Source organism: Orbicella franksi, chromosome 6, assembly GCF_964199315.1.
Source record: "Orbicella franksi chromosome 6, jaOrbFran1.1, whole genome shotgun sequence".
NCBI classification, from domain to species: domain Eukaryota; kingdom Metazoa; phylum Cnidaria; class Anthozoa; order Scleractinia; family Merulinidae; genus Orbicella; species Orbicella franksi.
Genome location: NC_138150.1, coordinates 25,755,353 through 25,780,707, shown reverse-complemented (window position 1 = coordinate 25,780,707; position 25,355 = coordinate 25,755,353). Strand labels below are relative to the sequence as shown.

The window sequence follows — 25,355 nt, the reverse complement described above, 5'->3', positions numbered from 1 at the left end:
ACTCTCGATACCCTCGATACCGTTGATACTCTCGATACCCTTGATACCCTCGATACCTTTGATACTCTCGATACTCTTCATACTCTCGATACTCTTGATACTCTCGATACCCTTGATACTCTCGATACCCTTGATACTCTCGATACCCTCGATACCTTTGATACTCTCGATACCGTTGATACCCTCGATACCCTTGATACTCTCGATACCCTTGATACTCTCGATACACTTGATACCCTCGATACCCTTGATACTCTCGATACCCTTGATACCCTCGACACCCTTGATACTCTCGATACCCTTGATACCCTCGATACCCTTGATACTCTCGATACTCTCGATACCATTGATACTCTCGATACTCTCGATACCCTGGATACTTTCGATACCCTTGATATTCGCGATACTCTCGATACCCTTGATACTCTCGATACTCTCGATACCCTTCATACTCTCGATACCCTTGATACTCTCGATACTCTCGATACCCTCGATACTCTCGATACCCTCGATACCCTTGATACTCTCGATACTCTCGATACCCTTGATACCCTCCATACCCTTGATACTCTCGATACCCTTGATACTCTCGATACCCTTGATACTCTCGATACCCTTAATACTCTCGATACTCTCGATACCCTTGATACTCTCGATACCCTTGATACTCTCGATACCCCTGATACTCTCGATACCCTTGATAGTCTCGATACCCTTGATAGTCTCGATACCCTTGATACTCTCGATACCCTTGATACTCTCGATACTCTCGATACCATTGATACTCTCGATACTCTCGATACCCTTGATACTCTCGATACTCTCGATACCCTTGATACTCTTGATACTCTCGATAACCTTGATACTCTCGATACCCTCGATACTCTCGATACCCTTGATACTCTCCATACTCTCGATACTCTCGATACTCTCGATACTCTCGATACCCTTGATACTCTCGATACTCTCGATACCCTTGATACTCTCGATACTCTCGATACCCTTGATACTCTCGATACCCTCGATACCCTTGATACTCTCGATACCCTTGATACCCTCGATACCTTTGATACTCTCGATACTCTTCATACTCTCGATACTCTTGATACTCTCGATACCCTTGATACTCTTGATACCGTTGATACCCTCGATACCCTTGATACTCTCGATACCCTTGATACTCTCGATACACTTGATACCCTCGATACCCTTGATACTCTCGATACCCTTGATACCCTCGACACCCTTCATACTCTCGATACCCTTGATACCCTCGATACCTTTGATACTCTCGATACTCTTCATACTCTCGATACTCTTGATACTCTCGATACCCTTGATACTCTTGATACCGTTGATACCCTCGATACCCTTGATACTCTCGATACCCTTGATACTCTCGATACACTTGATACCCTCGATACCCTTGATACTCTCGATACCCTTGATACCCTCGACACCCTTGATACTCTCGATACCCTTGATACCCTCGATACCCTTGATACTCTCGATACTCTCGATACCCTTGAAACTCTCGATACCCTTGACAGTCTCGGTACTCTCGATACCCTTGATACTCTCGATACTCTCGATACCCTTGATACTCTCGATACTCTCGATACCCTTGATACTCTCGATACTCTCGATACCATTGATACTCTCGATACTCTCGATACCCTGGATACTTTCGATACCCTTGATACTCGCGATACTCTCGATACCCTTGATACTCTCGATACCCTTGATAATTTGGATACCCTTGATACTCTCGATACCCTTGATACTCTCGATACTCTCGATACCCTTCATACTCTCGATACCCTTGATACTCTCGATACTCTCGATACCCTCGATACTCTCGATACCCTCGATACTCTCGATACCCTCGATACTCTCGATACCCTTGATACTCTCGATACTCTCGATACCCTTGATACTCTCGATACCCTTTATACTCTCGATACTCTCGATACCCTTGATACTCTCGATACTCTCGATACCCTTGATACTTTCGATACCCTCGATACTCTCCATACCCTTGATACTCTCGATACCCTCGATACTCTCCATACCCTCGATACTCTCGATACCCTTGATACTCTCGATACTCTCGATACCCTCGATATTCTCGATACCCTTGATACTCTCGATACTCTCGATACCCTTGATACCCTCGATACCCTTGATACTCTCGATACCCTTGATACTTTCGATACCCTTGATACTCTTGATACCCTTGATACTCTCGATACCCTTGATACTTTCGCGACCCTTGATACTCTCGATACCCTTGATACTCTCGATACCCTTGATACTCTCGATACCCTTCATACTCTCGATAGCCTTGATAGTCTCGATACCCTTGATACTCTCGATACCCTTGATACTCTCGATACTCTCGATACCCTTGATACTCTCGATACCCTTGATACTCTCGATACCCTTGATACTTTCGATACCCTTGATATTCTCGATACCCTTGATACTCTCGATACCCTTAATACTCTCGATACCCTTGATACTCTCGATACCCTTGATACTCTCGATACCCTTGATACTCTCGATACCCTCGATACTCTCGATACTCTCGATACCCTTGATACTCTCGATACTCTCGATACCATTGATACTCTCGATACTCTCGATACCCTCGATACCCTTGATACTCTCCATACTCTCGATAGTCTCGATACCCTTGATACTCTCGATACTCTCGATACCCTTGATACTCTCGATACTCTCGATACCCTGGATACTTTCGATACCCTTGATACTCGCGATACTCTCGATACCCTTGATACTTTGGATACCCTTGATACTCTCGATACCCTTGATACTCTCGATACTCTCGATACCCTTCATACTCTCGATACCCTTGATACTCTCGATACTCTCGATACCCTCGATACTCTCGATACCCTCGATACTCTCGATACCCTCGATACTCTCGATACCCTCGATACTCTCGATACCCTCGATACTCTCGATACCCTCGATACTCTCGATACCCTCGATACTCTCGATACCCTTGATACTCTCGATACCCTTGATACTCTCGATACTCTCGATACCCTCGATACTCTCGATACCCTCGATACCCTTGATACTCTCGATACCCTTGATACCCTCGATACCCTTGATACTCTCGATACCCTTGATACTCTCGATACACTTGATACCCTCGATAGCCTTGATACTCTCGATACCCTTGATACCCTCGACACCCTTGATACTCTCGATACCCTTGATACTCTCGATACCCTTGATACTCTCGATACCCTTGATACTCTCGATACCCTTGACAGTCTCGATACTCTCGATACCCTTGATACTCTCGATACTCTCGATACCCTTAATACTCTCGATACTCTCGATACCCTTGATACTCTCGATACTCTCGATACCATTGATACTCTCGATACTCTCGATACCCTGGATACTTTCGATACCCTTGATATTCGCGATACTCTCGATACCCTTGATACTCTCGATACTCTCGATACCCTTCATACTCTCGATACCCTTGATACTCTCGATACTCTCGATACCCTCGATACTCTCGATACCCTCGATACCCTTGATACTCTCGATACTCTCGATACCCTTGATACCCTCCATACCCTTGATACTCTCGATACCCTTGATACTCTCGATACCCTTGATACTCTCGATACCCTTAATACTCTCGATACTCTCGATACCCTTGATACTCTCCATACCCTTGATATTCTCGATACCCTTGATACTCTCGATACCCTTGATAGTCTCGATACCCTTGATAGTCTCGATACCCTTGATACTCTCGATACCCTTGATACTCTCGATACTCTCGATACCATTGATACTCTCGATACTCTCGATACCCTTGATACTCTCGATACTCTCGATACCCTGGATACTCTTGATACTCTCGATAACCTTGATACTCTCGATACCCTCGATACTCTCGATACCCTTGATACTCTCGATACTCTCGATACTCTCGATACTCTCGATACTCTCGATACCCTTGATACTCTCGATACTCTCGATACCCTTGATACTCTCGATACTCTCGATACCCTTGATACTCTCGATACCCTCGATACCGTTGATACTCTCGATACCCTTGATACCCTCGATACCTTTGATACTCTCGATACTCTTCATACTCTCGATACTCTTGATACTCTCGATACCCTTGATACTCTCGATACCCTTGATACTCTCGATACCCTCGATACCTTTGATACTCTCGATACCGTTGATACCCTCGATACCCTTGATACTCTCGATACCCTTGATACTCTCGATACACTTGATACCCTCGATACCCTTGATACTCTCGATACCCTTGATACCCTCGACACCCTTGATACTCTCGATACCCTTGATACCCTCGATACCCTTGATACTCTCGATACTCTCGATACCATTGATACTCTCGATACTCTCGATACCCTGGATACTTTCGATACCCTTGATATTCGCGATACTCTCGATACCCTTGATACTCTCGATACTCTCGATACCCTTCATACTCTCGATACCCTTGATACTCTCGATACTCTCGATACCCTCGATACTCTCGATACCCTCGATACCCTTGATACTCTCGATACTCTCGATACCCTTGATACCCTCCATACCCTTGATACTCTCGATACCCTTGATACTCTCGATACCCTTGATACTCTCGATACCCTTAATACTCTCGATACTCTCGATACCCTTGATACTCTCGATACCCTTGATACTCTCGATACCCCTGATACTCTCGATACCCTTGATAGTCTCGATACCCTTGATAGTCTCGATACCCTTGATACTCTCGATACCCTTGATACTCTCGATACTCTCGATACCATTGATACTCTCGATACTCTCGATACCCTTGATACTCTCGATACTCTCGATACCCTTGATACTCTTGATACTCTCGATAACCTTGATACTCTCGATACCCTCGATACTCTCGATACCCTTGATACTCTCCATACTCTCGATACTCTCGATACTCTCGATACTCTCGATACCCTTGATACTCTCGATACTCTCGATACCCTTGATACTCTCGATACTCTCGATACCCTTGATACTCTCGATACCCTCGATACCCTTGATACTCTCGATACCCTTGATACCCTCGATACCTTTGATACTCTCGATACTCTTCATACTCTCGATACTCTTGATACTCTCGATACCCTTGATACTCTTGATACCGTTGATACCCTCGATACCCTTGATACTCTCGATACCCTTGATACTCTCGATACACTTGATACCCTCGATACCCTTGATACTCTCGATACCCTTGATACCCTCGACACCCTTGATACTCTCGATACCCTTGATACCCTCGATACCTTTGATACTCTCGATACTCTTCATACTCTCGATACTCTTGATACTCTCGATACCCTTGATACTCTTGATACCGTTGATACCCTCGATACCCTTGATACTCTCGATACCCTTGATACTCTCGATACACTTGATACCCTCGATACCCTTGATACTCTCGATACCCTTGATACCCTCGACACCCTTGATACTCTCGATACCCTTGATACCCTCGATACCCTTGATACTCTCGATACTCTCGATACCCTTGAAACTCTCGATACCCTTGACAGTCTCGGTACTCTCGATACCCTTGATACTCTCGATACTCTCGATACCCTTGATACTCTCGATACTCTCGATACCCTTGATACTCTCGATACTCTCGATACCATTGATACTCTCGATACTCTCGATACCCTGGATACTTTCGATACCCTTGATACTCGCGATACTCTCGATACCCTTGATACTCTCGATACCCTTGATAATTTGGATACCCTTGATACTCTCGATACCCTTGATACTCTCGATACTCTCGATACCCTTCATACTCTCGATACCCTTGATACTCTCGATACTCTCGATACCCTCGATACTCTCGATACCCTCGATACTCTCGATACCCTCGATACTCTCGATACCCTCGATACTCTCGATACCCTTGATACTCTCGATACTCTCGATACCCTTGATACTCTCGATACCCTTTATACTCTCGATACTCTCGATACCCTTGATACTCTCGATACTCTCGATACCCTTGATACTTTCGATACCCTCGATACTCTCCATACCCTTGATACTCTCGATACCCTCGATACTCTCCATACCCTCGATACTCTCGATACCCTTGATACTCTCGATACTCTCGATACCCTCGATATTCTCGATACCCTTGATACTCTCGATACTCTCGATACCCTTGATACCCTCGATACCCTTGATACTCTCGATACCCTTGATACTTTCGATACCCTTGATACTCTTGATACCCTTGATACTCTCGATACCCTTGATACTTTCGCGACCCTTGATACTCTCGATACCCTTGATACTCTCGATACCCTTGATACTCTCGATACCCTTCATACTCTCGATAGCCTTGATAGTCTCGATACCCTTGATACTCTCGATACCCTTGATACTCTCGATACTCTCGATACCCTTGATACTCTCGATACCCTTGATACTCTCGATACCCTTGATACTTTCGATACCCTTGATATTCTCGATACCCTTGATACTCTCGATACCCTTGATACTCTCGATACCCTTGATACTCTCGATACCCTTGATACTCTCGATACCCTTGATACTCTCGATACCCTCGATACTCTCGATACTCTCGATACCCTTGATACTCTCGATACTCTCGATACCATTGATACTCTCGATACTCTCGATACCCTCGATACCCTTGATACTCTCCATACTCTCGATAGTCTCGATACCCTTGATACTCTCGATACTCTCGATACCCTTGATACTCTCGATACTCTCGATACCCTGGATACTTTCGATACCCTTGATACTCGCGATACTCTCGATACCCTTGATACTTTGGATACCCTTGATACTCTCGATACCCTTGATACTCTCGATACTCTCGATACCCTTCATACTCTCGATACCCTTGATACTCTCGATACTCTCGATACCCTCGATACTCTCGATACCCTCGATACTCTCGATACCCTCGATACTCTCGATACCCTCGATACTCTCGATACCCTCGATACTCTCGATACCCTCGATACTCTCGATACCCTCGATACTCTCGATACCCTTGATACTCTCGATACTCTCGATACCCTTGATACTCTCGATACCCTTCATACTCTCGATACTTTCGATACCCTTGATACTCTCGATACTCTCGATACCCTTGATACTTTCGATACCCTCGATACTCTCCATACCCTTGATACTCTCGATACCCTCGATACTCTACATACCCTCGATACTCTCGATACCCTTGATACTCTCGATACTCTCGATACCCTCGATATTCTCGATACCCTTGATACTCTCGATACTCTCGATACCCTTGATACCCTCGATACCCTTGATACTCTCGATACCCTTGATACTTTCGATACCCTTGATACTCTCGATACCCTTGATACTCTCGATACCCTTGATACTTTCGCGACCCTTGATACTCTCGATAGCCTTGATACTCTCGATACCCTTGATACTCTCGATACCCTTGATACTCTCGATACTCTCGATACCCTTGATACTCTCGATACCCTTGATACTCTCGATACCCTTGATACTTTCGATACCCTTGATATTCTCGATACCCTTGATACTCTCGATACCCGTGATACTTTCGATACCCTTGATACTCTTAATACCCTTGATACTCTCGATACCCTTGATACTCTCGATACCCTTGATACTCTCGATACCCTTGATACTCTCGATACCCTCGATACTCTCGATACTCTTGATACCCTTGATACTCTCGATACTCTCGATACCATTGATACTCTCGATACTCTCGATACCCTCGATACCCTTGATACTCTCCATACTCTCGATAGTCTCGATATCCTTGATACTCTCGATACTCTCGATACCCTTGATACTCTCGATACTCTCGATACCCTGGATACTTTCGATACCCTTGATACTCGCGATACTCTCGATACCCTTGATACTCTCGATACCCTTGATACTTTGGATACCCTTGATACTCTCGATACCCTTGATACTCTCGATACTCTCGATACCCTTCATACTCTCGATACCCTTGATACTCTCGATACTCTCGATACCCTCGATACTCTCGATACCCTCGATACTCTCGATACCCTCGATACTCTCGATACCCTCGATACTCTCGATACCCTCGATACTCTCGATACCCTCGATACTCTCGATACCCTTGATACTCTCGATACTCTCGATACCCTTGATACTCTCGATACCCTTCATACTCTCGATACTTTCGACACCCTTGATACTCTCGATACTCTCGATACCCTTGATACTTTCGATACCCTCGATACTCTCCATACCCTTGATACTCTCGATACCCTCGATACTCTACATACCCTCGATACTCTCGATACCCTTGATACTCTCGATACTCTCGATACCCTCGATATTCTCGATACCCTTGATACTCTCGATACTCTCGATACCCTTGATACCCTCGATACCCTTGATACTCTCGATACCCTTGATACTTTCGATACCCTTGATACTCTCGATACCCTTGATACTCTCGATACCCTTGATACTTTCGCGACCCTTGATACTCTCGATACCCTTGATACTCTCGATACCCTTGATACTCTCGATACCCTTGATACTCTCGATACCCTCGATACTCTCGATACTCTCGATACCCTTGATACTCTCGATACTCTCGATACCATTGATACTCTCGATACTCTCGATACCCTCGATACCCTTGATACTCTCCATACTCTCGATAGTCTCGATACCCCTGATACTCTCGATACTCTCGATACTCTCGATACCCTTGATACTCTCGATACTCTCGATACCCTTGATACTCTCGATACTCTCGATACCCTGGATACTTTCGATACCCTTGATACTCGCGATACTCTCGATACCCTTGATACTCTCGATACCCTTGATCCTTTGGATACCCTTGATACTCTCGATACCCTTGATACTCTCGATACTCTCGATACCCTTCATAGTCTCGATACCCTTGATACTCTCGATACTCTCGATACCCTCGATACTCTCGATACCCTCGATACTCTCGATACCCTCGATACTCTCGATACCCTCGATACTCTCGATACCCTTGATACTCTCGATACTCTCGATACCCTTGATACTCTCGATACTCTCGATACCCTTGATACTTTCGATACCCTCGATACTCTCCATACCCTTGATACTCTCGATACCCTCGATACTCTCCATACCCTCGATACTCTCGATACCCTTGATACTCTCGATACTCTCGATACCCTTGATACCCTCGATACCCTTGATACTCTCGATACCCTTGATACTTTCGATACCCTTGATACTCTCGATACCCTTGATACTCTCGATACCCTTGATACTTTCGCGACCCTTGATACTCTCGATACCCTTGCTACTCTCGATACCCTTGATACTCTCGATACCCTTGATACTCTCGATACCCTCGATACTCTCGATACTCTCGATACCCTTGATACTCTCGATACTCTCGATACCATTGATACTCTCGATACTCTCGATACCCTCGATACCCTTGATACTCTCCATACTCTCGATAGTCTCGATACCCTTGATACTCTCGATACTCTCGATACCCTTGATACTCTCGATACTCTCGATACCCTGGATACTTTCGATACCCTTGATACTCGCGATACTCTCGATACCCTTGATACTTTGGATACCCTTGATACTCTCGATACCCTTGATACTCTCGATACTCTCGATACCCTTCATACTCTCGATACCCTTGATACTCTCGATACTCTCGATACCCTCGATACTCTCGATACCCTCGATACTCTCGATACCCTCGATACTCTCGATACCCTCGATACTCTCGATACCCTCGATACTCTCGATACCCTCGATACTCTCGATACCCTCGATACTCTCGATACCCTTGATACTCTCGATACTCTCGATACCCTTGATACTCTCGATACCCTTCATACTCTCGATACTTTCGATACCCTTGATACTCTCGATACTCTCGATACCCTTGATACTTTCGATACCCTCGATACTCTCCATACCCTTGATACTCTCGATACCCTCGATACTCTACATACCCTCGATACTCTCGATACCCTTGATACTCTCGATACTCTCGATACCCTCGATATTCTCGATACCCTTGATACTCTCGATACTCTCGATACCCTTGATACCCTCGATACCCTTGATACTCTCGATACCCTTGATACTTTCGATACCCTTGATACTCTCGATACCCTTGATACTCTCGATACCCTTGATACTTTCGCGACCCTTGATACTCTCGATAGCCTTGATACTCTCGATACCCTTGATACTCTCGATACCCTTGATACTCTCGATACTCTCGATACCCTTGATACTCTCGATACCCTTGATACTCTCGATACCCTTGATACTTTCGATACCCTTCATATTCTCGATACCCTTGATACTCTCGATACCCGTGATACTTTCGATACCCTTGATACTCTTAATACCCTTGATACTCTCGATACCCTTGATACTCTCGATACCCTTGATACTCTCGATACCCTTGATACTCTCGATACCCTCGATACTCTCGATACTCTTGATACCCTTGATACTCTCGATACTCTCGATACCATTGATACTCTCGATACTCTCGATACCCTCGATACCCTTGATACTCTCCATACTCTCGATAGTCTCGATATCCTTGATACTCTCGATACTCTCGATACCCTTGATACTCTCGATACTCTCGATACCCTGGATACTTTCGATACCCTTGATACTCGCGATACTCTCGATACCCTTGATACTCTCGATACCCTTGATACTTTGGATACCCTTGATACTCTCGATACCCTTGATACTCTCGATACTCTCGATACCCTTCATACTCTCGATACCCTTGATACTCTCGATACTCTCGATACCCTCGATACTCTCGATACCCTCGATACTCTCGATACCCTCGATACTCTCGATACCCTCGATACTCTCGATACCCTCGATACTCTCGATACCCTCGATACTCTCGATACCCTTGATACTCTCGATACTCTCGATACCCTTGATACTCTCGATACCCTTCATACTCTCGATACTTTCGACACCCTTGATACTCTCGATACTCTCGATACCCTTGATACTTTCGATACCCTCGATACTCTCCATACCCTTGATACTCTCGATACCCTCGATACTCTACATACCCTCGATACTCTCGATACCCTTGATACTCTCGATACTCTCGATACCCTCGATATTCTCGATACCCTTGATACTCTCGATACTCTCGATACCCTTGATACCCTCGATACCCTTGATACTCTCGATACCCTTGATACTTTCGATACCCTTGATACTCTCCAATACCCTTGATACTCTCGATACCCTTGATACTTTCGCGACCCTTGATACTCTCGATACCCTTGATACTCTCGATACCCTTGATACTCTCGATACCCTTGATACTCTCGATACCCTCGATACTCTCGATACTCTCGATACCCTTGATACTCTCGATACTCTCGATACCATTGATACTCTCGATACTCTCGATACCCTCGATACCCTTGATACTCTCCATACTCTCGATAGTCTCGATACCCCTGATACTCTCGATACTCTCGATACTCTCGATACCCTTGATACTCTCGATACTCTCGATACCCTTGATACTCTCGATACTCTCGATACCCTGGATACTTTCGATACCCTTGATACTCGCGATACTCTCGATACCCTTGATACTCTCGATACCCTTGATCCTTTGGATACCCTTGATACTCTCGATACCCTTGATACTCTCGATACTCTCGATACCCTTCATAGTCTCGATACCCTTGATACTCTCGATACTCTCGATACCCTCGATACTCTCGATACCCTCGATACTCTCGATACCCTCGATACTCTCGATACCCTCGATACTCTCGATACCCTTGATACTCTCGATACTCTCGATACCCTTGATACTCTCGATACTCTCGATACCCTTGATACTTTCGATACCCTCGATACTCTCCATACCCTTGATACTCTCGATACCCTCGATACTCTCCATACCCTCGATACTCTCGATACCCTTGATACTCTCGATACTCTCGATACCCTTGATACCCTCGATACCCTTGATACTCTCGATACCCTTGATACTTTCGATACCCTTGATACTCTCGATACCCTTGATACTCTCGATACCCTTGATACTTTCGCGACCCTTGATACTCTCGATACCCTTGCTACTCTCGATACCCTTGATACTCTCGATACCCTTGATACTCTCGATACCCTTGATACTCTCGATACCCTTGATAGTCTCGATACCCTTGATACTCTCGATACCCTTGATACTCTCGATACTCTCGATACCCTTGATACTCTCGATACCCTTGATACTCTCGATACCCTTGATACTTTCGCTACCCTTGATATTCTCGATACCCTTGATACTCTCGATACCCGTGATACTTTCGATACCCTGGATACTCTCAATACCCTTGATACTCTCGATACCCTTGATACTCTCGATACCCTTGATACTCTCGATACCCTCGATACTCTCGATACTCTCGATACCCTTGATACTCTCGATACTCTCGATACTCTCGATACCCTTGATATTCTCGATACTCTGGATACCCTTGATATTCTCGATACCCTTGATACTCTCGATACTCTCGATACACTTGATACTCTCGATACTCTCGATACCCTTGATACCCTCGATACCCTTGATACTCTCGATACCATTGATACTCTCGATACCCTCGATACTCTCCATACCCTCGATACTCTCGATACCCTTGATACCCTCGATACCCTTGATACTCTCGATACCCTTGATACTCTCGATACCTTTGATACCCTCGATACCCTTGATACTCTCGATACCGTTAATACTCTCGATACCCTTGATACCCTCGATACCCTTGATACTCTCGATACCCTTGATACTCTCGATACCCTTGATACTCTCGATAGTCTCGATACCCTTGATACTCTCTATACTCTCGATACCCTTGATACTCTCGATACTCTCGATACCCTTGATACTCTCGATACCCTTGATACTCTCGATACTCTCGATACCCTTGATACTCTCGATACCCTTGATACCCTCGATACTCTCGATACCCTTGATACTCTCGATACCCTCGATACTCTCCATACCCTCGATACTCTCGATACCCTTGATACTCTCGATACTCTCGATATCCTTGATACTCTCGATACCCTTGATACCCTCGATACCCTTGATACTCTCGATACTCTCGATACCCTTGATACTCTCGATACTCTCGATACCCTTGATACCCTCGATACCCTTGATACTCTCGATACCCTTGATACTCTCAATACCCTTGAAACTCTCGATACTCTCGATACCCTTGATACTCTCGATACTCTTGATACCGTTGATACTCTCGATACCCTTGATACTCTCAATACCCTTGATACTCTCGATACTCTCGATACCGTCGATACTCTCGATACCCTTGATACTCTCGATACCCTGGATACTCTCGATACTCTCGATACCCTTGATACTCTCGATACTCTCGATACCCTTGATACTCTCCATACTCTCGATACCCTTGATACTCTCCATACTCTCGATACCCTTGATACTCTCGATATCCTCGATACCCTTAATACTCTCGGTACTGTCGGTACCCTTGATACTCTCGATACCCTTGATACTCTCCATACCCTTGATATTCTAGATACCCTTGATACCCTCGATACTCTCGATACCCTTGATACTCTTGATACTCTCGATACCCTTGATACTCTTGATACTCTCGATACTCTCGATACTCTCGATACCCTTGATACTCTCGATACTCTCGATACCCTTGATACTCTCGATACCCTCGATACCCTTGATACTCTCGATACCCTTGATACTCTCGATACTCTGGATACCCTTGATACTCTCGATACCCTCGATACCCTTGATACTCTCGATACTCTCGATACCCTTGATACCCTCGATACCCTTGATACTCTCGATACTCTCGATACCCTTGATACTCTCGATACCCTTGATACTCTCGATACTCTCGATACTCTCGATACCCTAAATACTCTCGATACTCTCGATACCCTTGATACTCTCGATACTCTCGATACTCTCGATACCCTTGATATTCTCGATACTCTGGATACCCTTGATATTCTCGATATCCTTGATACTCTCGATACTCTCGATACACTTGATACTCTCGATACTCTCGATACCCTTGATACCCTCGATACCCTTGATACTCTCGATACCATTGATACTCTCGATACCCTCGATACTCTCCATACCCTCGATATTCTCGATACCCTTGATACCCTCGATACCCTTGATACTCTCGATACCCTTGATACTCTCGATACCTTTGATACCCTCGATACCCTTGATACTCTCGATACCCTTAATACTCTCGATACCCTTGATACCCTCGATACCCTTGATACTCTCGATACCCTTGATACTCTCGATACCCTTGATACTCTCGATAGTCTCGATACCCTTGATACTCTCTATACTCTCGATACCCTTGATACTCTCTATACTCTCGATACCCTTGATACTCTCGATACTCTCGATACCCTTGATACTCTCGATACTCTCGATACCCTTGATACTCTCCATACTCTCGATACCCTTGATACTCTCGATATCCTCGATACCCTTAATACTCTCGGTACTGTCGGTACCCTTGATACTCTCGATACCCTTGATACTCTCCATACCCTTGATATTCTAGATACCCTTGATACCCTTGATACTCTCGATACCCTTGATACTCTGCATACTCTCGATACTCTCGATACCCTTGATACTCTCGATACTCTCGATACCCTTGATACTCTCGATACTCTCGATACCCTTGATACCCGCGATACCCTTTATACTCTCGATACCCTTGATACTCTCGATACCCTCGATACTCTCCATACCCTCGATACTCTCGATACCCTTGATACCCTCGATACCCTTGATACTCTCGATACTCTCGATACCCTTGATACCCTCGATACCCTTGATACTCTCGATACCCTTGATACTCTCGATACCCTTGATACCCTCGATACCCTTGATACTCTCGATACCCTTGATACTCTCGATACCCTTGATACTCTCGATACTCTCGATACTCTCGATACTCTCGATACTCTCGATACTCTCGATACTCTCGATACTCTCGATACTCTCGATACTCTCGATACTCTCGATACTCTCGATACTCTCGATACTCTCGATACTCTCGATACTCTCGATACTCTCGATACCCTTGATACTCTCGATACTCTCGATACCCTTGATACTCTCGATACCCTTGATACTCTCGATACTCTCGATACCCTTGATACTCTCTATACTCTCGATACCCTTGATACTCTCGATACTCTCGATACCCTTGATACTCTCGATACTCTCGATACCCTTGATACTCTCCATACTCTCGATACCCTTGATACTCTCGATATCCTCGATACCCTTAATACTCTCGGTACTGTCGGTACCCTTGATACTCTCGATACCCTTGATACTCTCCATACCCTTGATATTCTAGATACCCTTGATACCCTTGATACTCTCGATACCCTTGATACTCTGCATACTCTCGATACTCTCGATACCCTTGATACTCTCGATACTCTCGATACCCTTGATACTCTCGATACTCTCGATACCCTTGATACCCGCGATACCCTTTATACTCTCGATACCCTTGATACTCTCGATACCCTCGATACTCTCCATACCCTCGATACTCTCGATACCCTTGATACCCTCGATACCCTTGATACTCTCGATACTCTCGATACCCTTGATACCCTCGATACCCTTGATACTCTCGATACCCTTGATACTCTCGATACCCTTGATACCCTCGATACCCTTGATACTCTCGATACCCTTGATACTCTCGATACCCTTGATACTCTCGATACTCTCGATACTCTCGATACTCTCGATACTCTCGATACTCTCGATACTCTCGATACTCTCGATACTCTCGATACCCTTGATACTCTCGATACTCTCGATACCCTTGATACTCTCGATACCCTTGATACTCTCGATACTCTCGATACCCTTGATACTCTGGATACCCTTGATACCCTCGATACTCTCGATACCCTTGATACTCTCGATACCCTCGATACTCTCCATACCCTCGATACTCTCGATACCCTTGATACTCTCGATACTCTCGATATCCTTGATACTCTCGATACCCTTGATACCCTCGATACCCTTGATACTCTCGATACTCTCGATACCCTCGATACTCTCCATACCCTCGATACTCTCGATACCCTTGATACTCTCGATACTCTCGATACCCTCGATACCCTTGATAGTCTCGATACCCTTGATACTCTCGATACCCTTGATACTCTCGATACCCTCGATACCCTCGATACTCTCGATACCCTCGATACTCTCGATACCCTCGATACTCTCGATACCCTTGATACTCTCGATACTCTATATACCCTCGATACCCTAGCAACTCTACATATTCTATGTACTCGTTCTAGACTCTTCCAGTGTCTGTTCTTCTTCTTTTATCTCCTCTCTTTTTCTATTTCTCGTACTCTTTCTTTCTGTCTGTTTTTATGCTCTCTTTCCCTTTCCTTCTGTCACTCTTTCCCTCGATATCTTTCATTCCCCGTTGCTCTGTATTTCTCTCTCTCATTTTCTCTCCCTTTCTCCCTTTTCTTTGTCTCTCTCTTTCTATATTCTCTCTCTCTCTCTCTCTCTCTCTCTGTCTCTAGCCTTTAATGTAATTAATAATTTTAATAATTTAATAACAGATCTATAGAGCGGTTCCCAATTGAGTGTCGAAAGTAATTAGACAATTACTTTGGTTTTGGTTTTGGTCTTACTACGGTTTGAGATTGGCCGAGTAGTCTAATTGGTAAGTAACTGGTTTGGTTTAGGTTTTACGACACTATTGAAAACCGCTCTAAAAAACAAAGGAAAAGCAATCAACTTAAAATAAATCCACATGACACCTATTAAGCAATCACAACGCTCCTTACGAGAGCTGTTACATGCTTCTTCAAGTTTCGTTACTCGAAAGAAAGTCTTCAGACTCAACATATTACAGGAAAATCAAAAGTAAATGCAGTCTTTCACAACACAGTAAATTAAGACAGGAAAATCTTTAGAAAGAAAAGCTTGTTTAATGTAAGCTCAAGTTTACATGTACAACTCCGAACAGCTGGAAAATATTTTAAAGACTTACGTTCGGTGGCTTCGCGATATATAATGGCAGACATCAAACAGTTCGACATCGCTATTTTCCACAGAAATTGGAGAAGAATAATTGGTCCGTGTGAAGATGGAAGGTAATGAACCTTGAAATTTCCACAGCAAAATAAAAACTTCAGCTTCGTTTTCTTCCTGAGACGGGGTCAAACCTCTCCAGGTAACCAAGAATGCAACCACGGTCGCCAGGAAAATAGCCCAAAGCTGGTCCTTCGTTCCCTTAGTCCTGATTGTCTCAGAGCTGTCGTTAAAAATTGCCAACAGCAAATAAAAAGTTATCGAATCGAAGACAAATCCTGAACAAAAATGGCGGCGAAGCATGTTTCGGTTTCCTCGCGTTATTTTCGCGTTAAGCGCATGCTCGTTACCGTTCTCAAATGAGTGACAGATTTCTTTACTGGGGCGATCATAGAAACCAGAAAAGCGGCGAGATCAGAAGTAGCTACCAGCCCCACCTGGTACAGATATTTCTATGGTTGAACAGTAACTATTACGCGAGAGTACACCGTTTGAAGAAATTTTCAACCGTTCCTTTTCAAGCTTGACACTAGAACTACATGTAATTTTCGCAAGCAATTTGTAGTTACTACAAAAGGAAACATGGAATGAATTTAGCAACAGTCCTCTTACAGTCACGACGAAAGCCCAGAAACTGACTACGGACGACAATGTTCTTACACAATGTTTATTTGTAAAAGGTAAAATGTTACACTAATGAACTAAGTGGTCGTCTGTCCTAAATAATTACAAAATATTAAAATATACCTAAAATACTCTGAAAGTTACATTTCTTGTAGATAACTAGATCTGATATATGCCAATTCGAAACTTAACTAGAATTTAAGTACAACTTGATTTAAAAAAAGAAAAATAAGATTATATAATTGTAAATCTGTTTATAAATGAACGAATTAAGGACATTTCATGTATTTTTAATCCTACTCCAGTGCTACCCTATTAAGCAGACAGAACTTCAAACACACCCTGCTAAGGAGAGTTAACAACATCCTATTTGTAATTCAGCTGATTCTTTGAGAACGTCTAACACAAACAATTCAACTCTTCATTACAATTAACTGAACAAAATTTTATTTTGTTCCTGTCACTTATGCTAATAAGTAATGTTAATTGCTCAAAATTTAGCTATAAAAGACTGCGATGAAATATTTTTTAGAAACATTATAAAAAGCTAAAAAAGCTAAAAAGCTAGACTACGTTTCGACGTTTTCACAACATCATTATCAAGTCAAAAAGTTAAGAAATTACAAGAGAGAAAAATAATTATGACTATTGATCCAAAACTGTATTGGAAAACAGAGCGCATTTTAACCTACCGCTCTGTAATATGAGCCTAATCTTTAACAGGAATTCTTGTTTCATTGCATTCTCAGGGTACATTTTGAGCCGACCTAAGTTGAAGTAGGATTTCGCTGGGAAAAACAACTTATTTGTTTTAGTCAACTTGATGCTACAGTTAAAGTACTACTGAATTTCCTCCTGCCGGAGAAACAAAGTTTTCACCAAATTGTACACTAAGCATATACATACAATATAGCTCGTAAAAAGCGCGCTGTGCATCGATCGCGCCAATCAAATAAAATATTGACTAATCTCCATTATTTACTGTCTCCTTTTAACAAAACATTTCCCTTTCAACGACTTAAAAAATCTACAAGTTTATAATAAGCTTCTATCTCGAGAATACAATTTGTTGGCAATAGCATGTTTGGGGACAAGTCCCCCTGGGCCCGTTCAAGTTCTCGAAAGCTCCGGAAAGCCATTTTTAGTCCATCTATATCTGAAGACGAAGAACTGTATACACCTGAAACTTCTTGTATGAAGGGAACTTCTCTTCATATTAAGAATATGTGAATAAGACAGCTCTGTAATCATAAGATTCGGGAATTTGCTATGGGTTTACGGACCCGAAAAGTTTCGGGGGCTTTCGAGAAACGGACCCCAGGCCCCTTTGACACTGGCGCCTACAGTACTCTCACCGTATTACTTGTGTGTACAGACTGTACACTTTAAATACGTTTATCTTAACTCAAGCCTTCTTCAGACACCTGCCCTTTAACTTTAGCTGTTACTTTAATGTCTAACCGGTTTAAGCTTTTCAGTTTATACTTACTGTGCTCAAGTGCCTGAGCTAAATGTCTTTTTCCTTCATCTGTTATTTCGTGATTGCTACTGAGGTCTAAGCTGTTTAGTGCACAGTTGCTGTTGGACAGGGCTTCAGCTATATGCTTCACTCCTTCATCTGTTACCTTACACCAGCTGAGGTCTAAGCTGTTTAGTGCACAGTTGCTGTTGGACAGGGCTTCAGCTATATGCTTTACTCCTTCATCTGTTACCATACAGTCGCTGAGGGTTAAGCTTTTTAGTGCACAGTTGCTGTTGGACAGGGCTTCAGCTATATGCTTTACTCCTGCATCTGTTACCTCATCCCAGGAGAGGTCTAAGCCGTCCAGTTTACAATCACTGTCAGTTAGTAGTTTACGCAGTACTTCTAAATCTTGGTCCTCATCAGTTAGCCACCAGGTCAGTGTTCGTGACTTCAGATCACCACTCACTGCATCCTCGTCATTATTCCTTCTGTTTCTGCGAATCAGCTCATCCCAAAACAACTTCACCACTTGCCATGTACGTTCCTCGACATGAATAGTAACAAATTGCCTCAACATTTCGTCATCAATAGCTTCTGTTAAGTACTCTACAGAGGGAGACTCTTGGACTGTAGAATGAAGTGAAAAAGATAAGCTTTGACAACAAAAGGTCTGTAAAATATTATTAAAGGAATAAATTGCGACTTCATTTCATCCAAAAACAATTTGCAAAGCAAGTTCAAAAGTCAAGATAGGTCTTATATACTGTCTCAAAATGCCAATTATTGTTGATTTTTTCCTAATTTTCTCCCCAAATTATAGACACTTTATTATAAACCAAGAAAATGAAAAGATAAAATGTAAATAAATATCAAAATAAACTCAACAGCAGTTGCACTGCGAAGGGAATACCAGATTTTCAATAAATGCTTGCTTAAACAAAATACGCGTGTTGTGTGACAGCAAAGCCTGTCTGACGATCAGTGCTACTCTTAATCAAAAGCAAGGCAAGGCTTGAACAATTCCCCGATATTCAGGTGTAAAATAACACTTAACGTATTCTCAAAAAGGCAAAAATCAAAACTCTAGTCAGATAATGTCACAAAATTCGCTGAGAAATTCAAAATGCATGTGAGTCAAAATGCGAGATTCGTCATTTCTCACAAAATGTTGAATTTTCGGCTACTAACTCGAATTTTTGTGCACTTCAAAATTACGAGTGCCCAGAACTTTGAATTCTGATATTTTTAGCTTTGCCTCACTATATAGACCCTTCTCATAAATGGCTGCCAATTTAAGATTCTTTTGTATGTATTTAAATTAGCCTCACTAAACTCGTTTGGAAGCAAAAATTCTTTTGAATTAGCAACTCAAAAACGAGGTTAGACAGGTTAATTTTAATACTTACAAAAGAATTTATAAATGACAGCCATTTATGAAAAGGGTCTATATGACTGATAACAACCATCATTCAGTTAGAGGTCCCACTTTTATAAATAATCAGTTTGTTTGGAGCTATGTCAGCGTAATAGCCAAAGACGTTTGGAGGATAAGGAAAAAAATAATGACTTTGCTTGTATTTGAGATAAGCAAGCCATTTTGATTACGTGGAAAGAAAGAATTATGCATAAACTCTGAAAGAATTAGGTTGTTTGATTAAATTATGCGAATTTTTAGCAAGGATCGCTCGCACCCCCTCCCCCTCCACCAAAGATAAATAATAATACAAGAAATATAGATAGCGAATCTGCCAAAATATAAGCCATTGTGCTTCACTGCATATGTTGCTTGTCTCGTGAAAAAATGAAGGCAATCCATTTTCCACTAAAACTTGAATGGTCGCTTCTTACACGGACATGCTCTTAAAAAATTTGTGACAAAAATTAAAGAGAGGGTTTCACGGTTCGGCGCATGTCTGTATTATTTATTCGCCTGTGAACGCTTTTTGGCACAGGCCCAGTTTCTCATTGTTTATGAGCCAATCGAAAGCAAATTACCTAATTTCGCATGCAAATAGCCGTAAAATCATCGACCGTAGGATAAATCGTACGGGTCAACACTAAATTCAACTGTCGACAGCGTCGGTAAAATCTACTGAAATCTTCTGAGAATTTTGGTCATCTGTCGTTCTACCACGTTTAACTATAGCATGTGATTACTGATCTACATCTGAGTGCGGTTTTAAAGCGATAACATTGATAAGAAGCGAACAAAAGTATTTTGATTTAGAGACATGCGCCGAACCGAGAAACTCTCCCTTCAATGCTATAGCCGAACGACGGTACGACCACTCAAAGGTCATTTTCTAGTTCGGTAGAAGAATAAAATTACATGCATAAATATATGGTTAAAAACGGTAAAATATGTATAAAAGTTAAAAAAGCCTAATGCGCATGTAATTTTATTCTTCTACCGAACTTGAAAATGACCGTTGAACGGTCGAAACGTCGTTCCCTTATAGCGTTAATTTTTATCACAAAATGCTTTTTACTGTCAGAAATAAAAAATAACCGTGACTTTCTTATTCCAGGGCACGTCTGAAATTATGGTTAGCACCCTAAACTCTGGATTGAGTGGTTCGGGTTCAACCACTGGGCAGGGTTGTTGTGGGGTGATCTTGGGCAAGATTCTTTATGCTCACATTGCCTCTCCAAACAGGATTATAAAATAGGCACCGCCAAATAGTTGTTATTGCAGTTGTCTTCGGTGTGACCTACAAAGGAAGCGAAGGCCAGTTCTGCTTTCTTTGACTTTTTCGCCCGTAGGGTTTTATATCCGAGGAGGCTTATAACCGGAATACAAAAAACCGTTTCGAAACCAGCTAAAGCTGCAAATGTTCAAAATTCAAACTATGCCTCCAAGCACGAGGCTATCCGAAAACAATAATAATAAAAACATCTCTGCCAGGGGTCCATTGTGCCTCAAGAAAATCGGCACGCAAGCAAGAAGAAAAGAATTAAGAGAGGATATTGCCTTTTGTCAGCACATACCACCCTGCAGTGCAAAATCTCAAACAAATAGTGATGGAAAACTGGAATTTACTGCTAAATACCATTTACAAGAATTCTCTTATCATATCATACAAACGAGGAAAATTCCTGAGAGACACTCGTTAAAAAAAAAAGAAAAATGTAATTTGGAGGCTATCATGCGACGCGACCACAAAACCAACGATTTGAGCAGACAAAACCAATTTTTGACTGGACATTGTCCGTTGACCGGCATTAAAAATTTTATCAAACTTCATCCAGTTGGTAATCATGTTATGTATATTAGAAAAATGCAATAAAAAAATAGTGGTCACCGTGCTCGTTTTAGCACACCTTGGATGGTCCCGACCGACGAGGTTGTCATTACTTAATCTCAGTTAGTAGAAAGGGGCACTACAAATTCTAAAAAAAGCACTTATTGGATTAATTTATTAGAGAAGTTAAACAAAATAGACTCTGAACTTACATTTTAAACCATGTTAGTTAAACTGGAGTTATGATTATATTGCAAACTTAAGAATTCTCTTCGTGCGCACATACCCAGCAATGCCGGAAGACGAGTTCTTTACAGCATCAAAATCAAAATTATATTTTTAAGCAGAATTTTAAACTTTTCTTGAAATCGAGATCTATTGTATATAACCTTGTGTAATTTAAATTCATGCAGTCACCGTGCTCGTTTAAGAGAAAACGAGCATAAATTTCGCTGTCGAGCTTAGCTTGACGGAAATCTCTTACATTGTGTACGCGCGCGTGCTCATGTGTACGCGCGCGTGCTCATGTGCACGCGCTAATGTTGCGAAAATCGAGTGCAGTAAGGACGCGAATTCAATTTTTAGCACAATTGCTACCATGGATAGTAGAAGACTGGATTGGAAACATATATCACGTGGGTAGATTTCTCATCTCTGATTGGTTGTTTAGTGCTTCAAGATGGCGTCTGATGTTTCCATCATAGTGGAAATTTGTGACGAAAAGATGTCGAATATGTGGCGCAAGACAGCCAAAATACATGTATAGGGTTTGTTGTCCTTCATCTCTTCTTTTTCTCCGGTTCTAGTGGCAGTTCAAGTTTTGACGTATATTTTTTCTCTTTGTTTGCTGTTTCACGGGGATGACGACCCTGCAAAGCCATAGATGAACTTTCAAGGTAAGCACTTGTTACTGCTCATTGGTATTATTTTTGGTTGTTTCTGAGAAAATCTAGTCCCAAAAAGTGAGCTCGCCAGAGCCATATTCCCTATGTTTGACGACTGTTTTGGGACTCGTATATTGAAAACGTCCTTGGTTATTTCTGTTCAGATCTACGATAGAATGATTGTATAAAGATGAAATTGTGGCTTAGGCATAATTACAACAATGTAAGAAGTAAATTTACAACCTTAAATTTCGTTTGAAAATGAAGAAATTAAGAGCGTCAAGAGGGTCAGTTGCGTGCATGGTGGGTCCAACATTACTTCGGAGAAGGTTGGACTTGATAAGGGTTTACCTCTAAAGAACCTGTGAAGCTTTTATTTACAATAATTATAGTAATGATCATAATAATAGTTATCCTTAACGATAATAAAAATTAGTTAATAAAGTAACCTAATACAGACTAATAAATTGGGGACACTATAATTGACAGTAAAGTTGACAGTTACTTGTGATGATACATTGTTCGTGGCCAGTCTTATGCAGCTCGTTTCGTCCCGGCCAAGGGATTCATCAGAGACCTTTCTGCTTGGCTAACTCATTGGGCATCGCGCCCAAAGTCCCGTTCGCTAACAAAATGATGACAGCAATCTCGCCTTATATCGCATAAGGATTCCCGATCGCACAAATTCACGAGTGAAAATTGACAATAAAGTTGACAGTCGCTTGTGATAATACATTGTTCGTGAATAGTCTTACGCAGCTCGTTTCGTCCCGGCCAAGGGACTCATCAAGACCTTTCTGCTTGGCAAACTCGTTGAGCATCACACCCATAATTAAAAAGTAATTAAAAATGGGGTTTAGTAAATTGAAGAATACAACAAAAAAACACTGCAAACAGTAGCATTTGCATTAGAATGTCCAAACTCTTGGTGCAAATTTTTTGCTTTATTGCTATTATTCTCCTTGGTTCTAATGTGTCAACTCCTCTGCTTTCTTTTCATTTCATGTCACTCTTGTTACAGATCCTTAAGTCAAGGATTAGCTTGATAGTCCTGTCCGTGTTTATAAAAGATAAAATTGTACCCTATTTACATTTTCAGCTGAAACGGGGAAAGTAGGAAGGAGAAGAAAATGCTCTCATTGGAAGTACGTTAACAGTCAACTTACGGGCAACAGTCGAACCCAAAGCTCACCAGTTTTACCTTCATGTCACCTACCGATTGAATATCAGTTGCCACTTTGTCACCTTCCTCCTGCTGTTCTACACCAGTCTTCCCTTTACAATTACACTCAAGTTTTCTCAGTTTTGTCAGAAAGTAATGCTTTTAAAAACAGTTGGAATTTAATCAAGCACTCTGAACTTTTCTTCATGTTATGCACATTAATTACCAGAGTCAGCAATGTTACACTAAAGACCTTCATGATCATTAACTGATTAGTCTATTGTTCACTAAAGGCATTGTCACTCTTACATTGTTGTATATTGTAGCTACAATAGTGGTAAGTTATTTTATTGATAACTACATGTAACTGCTTGTATGTGCTGTAACTTGAACTTAGGATGTTCAATAAAATGTGTCTTCATGGAAACCTTATGTGTTCTCCACCTGTTTAGGTGTTTGGTAAGTACATTCAAAACTATTTCATAGGACAAGAGTTTTTTCTTTAGTATACATATGTCTTTGTATCGAAAAATCAGGTGTCCCTGATGTGTTTTCTGAGAGCCTGCTTAAAACAGCCAGCCAGATAAACTGGACACTCTGCCATCTTTATTACTATGAATTTTTAAAAACACTCAAAGAAAGTGACATAAGGTGTTTGATAATAATACAAATGTATTAAAGG

At 42.2% G+C, this 25,355-nt stretch overlaps 1 protein-coding gene and 1 pseudogene across 2 annotated transcripts in view; both read right to left on the bottom strand.

Annotated features, from left to right (window-relative positions):
* LOC145490677 (uncharacterized) overlaps positions 1-13,751 on the bottom strand; it is a 31,069-nt pseudogene extending 17,318 nt beyond the window's left edge. The window contains exon 1 of the transcript XR_014049719.1: positions 13,702-13,751. The product of XR_014049719.1 is annotated as an uncharacterized LOC145490677 (transcript). The remainder of the gene's footprint in view (positions 1-13,701) is intronic.
* Positions 13,752-17,954: 4,203 nt separating this feature from the next.
* LOC145490695 (uncharacterized) overlaps positions 17,955-25,355 on the bottom strand; it is a 9,576-nt gene continuing 2,175 nt past the window's right edge. Inside the window, exon 2 of the mRNA XM_081469782.1 lies at positions 17,955-20,012. Within this exon, the coding sequence (XP_081325908.1) occupies positions 19,321-19,962 (642 nt within the window). The 5' untranslated portion in view covers positions 19,963-20,012 and the 3' untranslated portion in view covers positions 17,955-19,320. The remainder of the gene's footprint in view (positions 20,013-25,355) is intronic.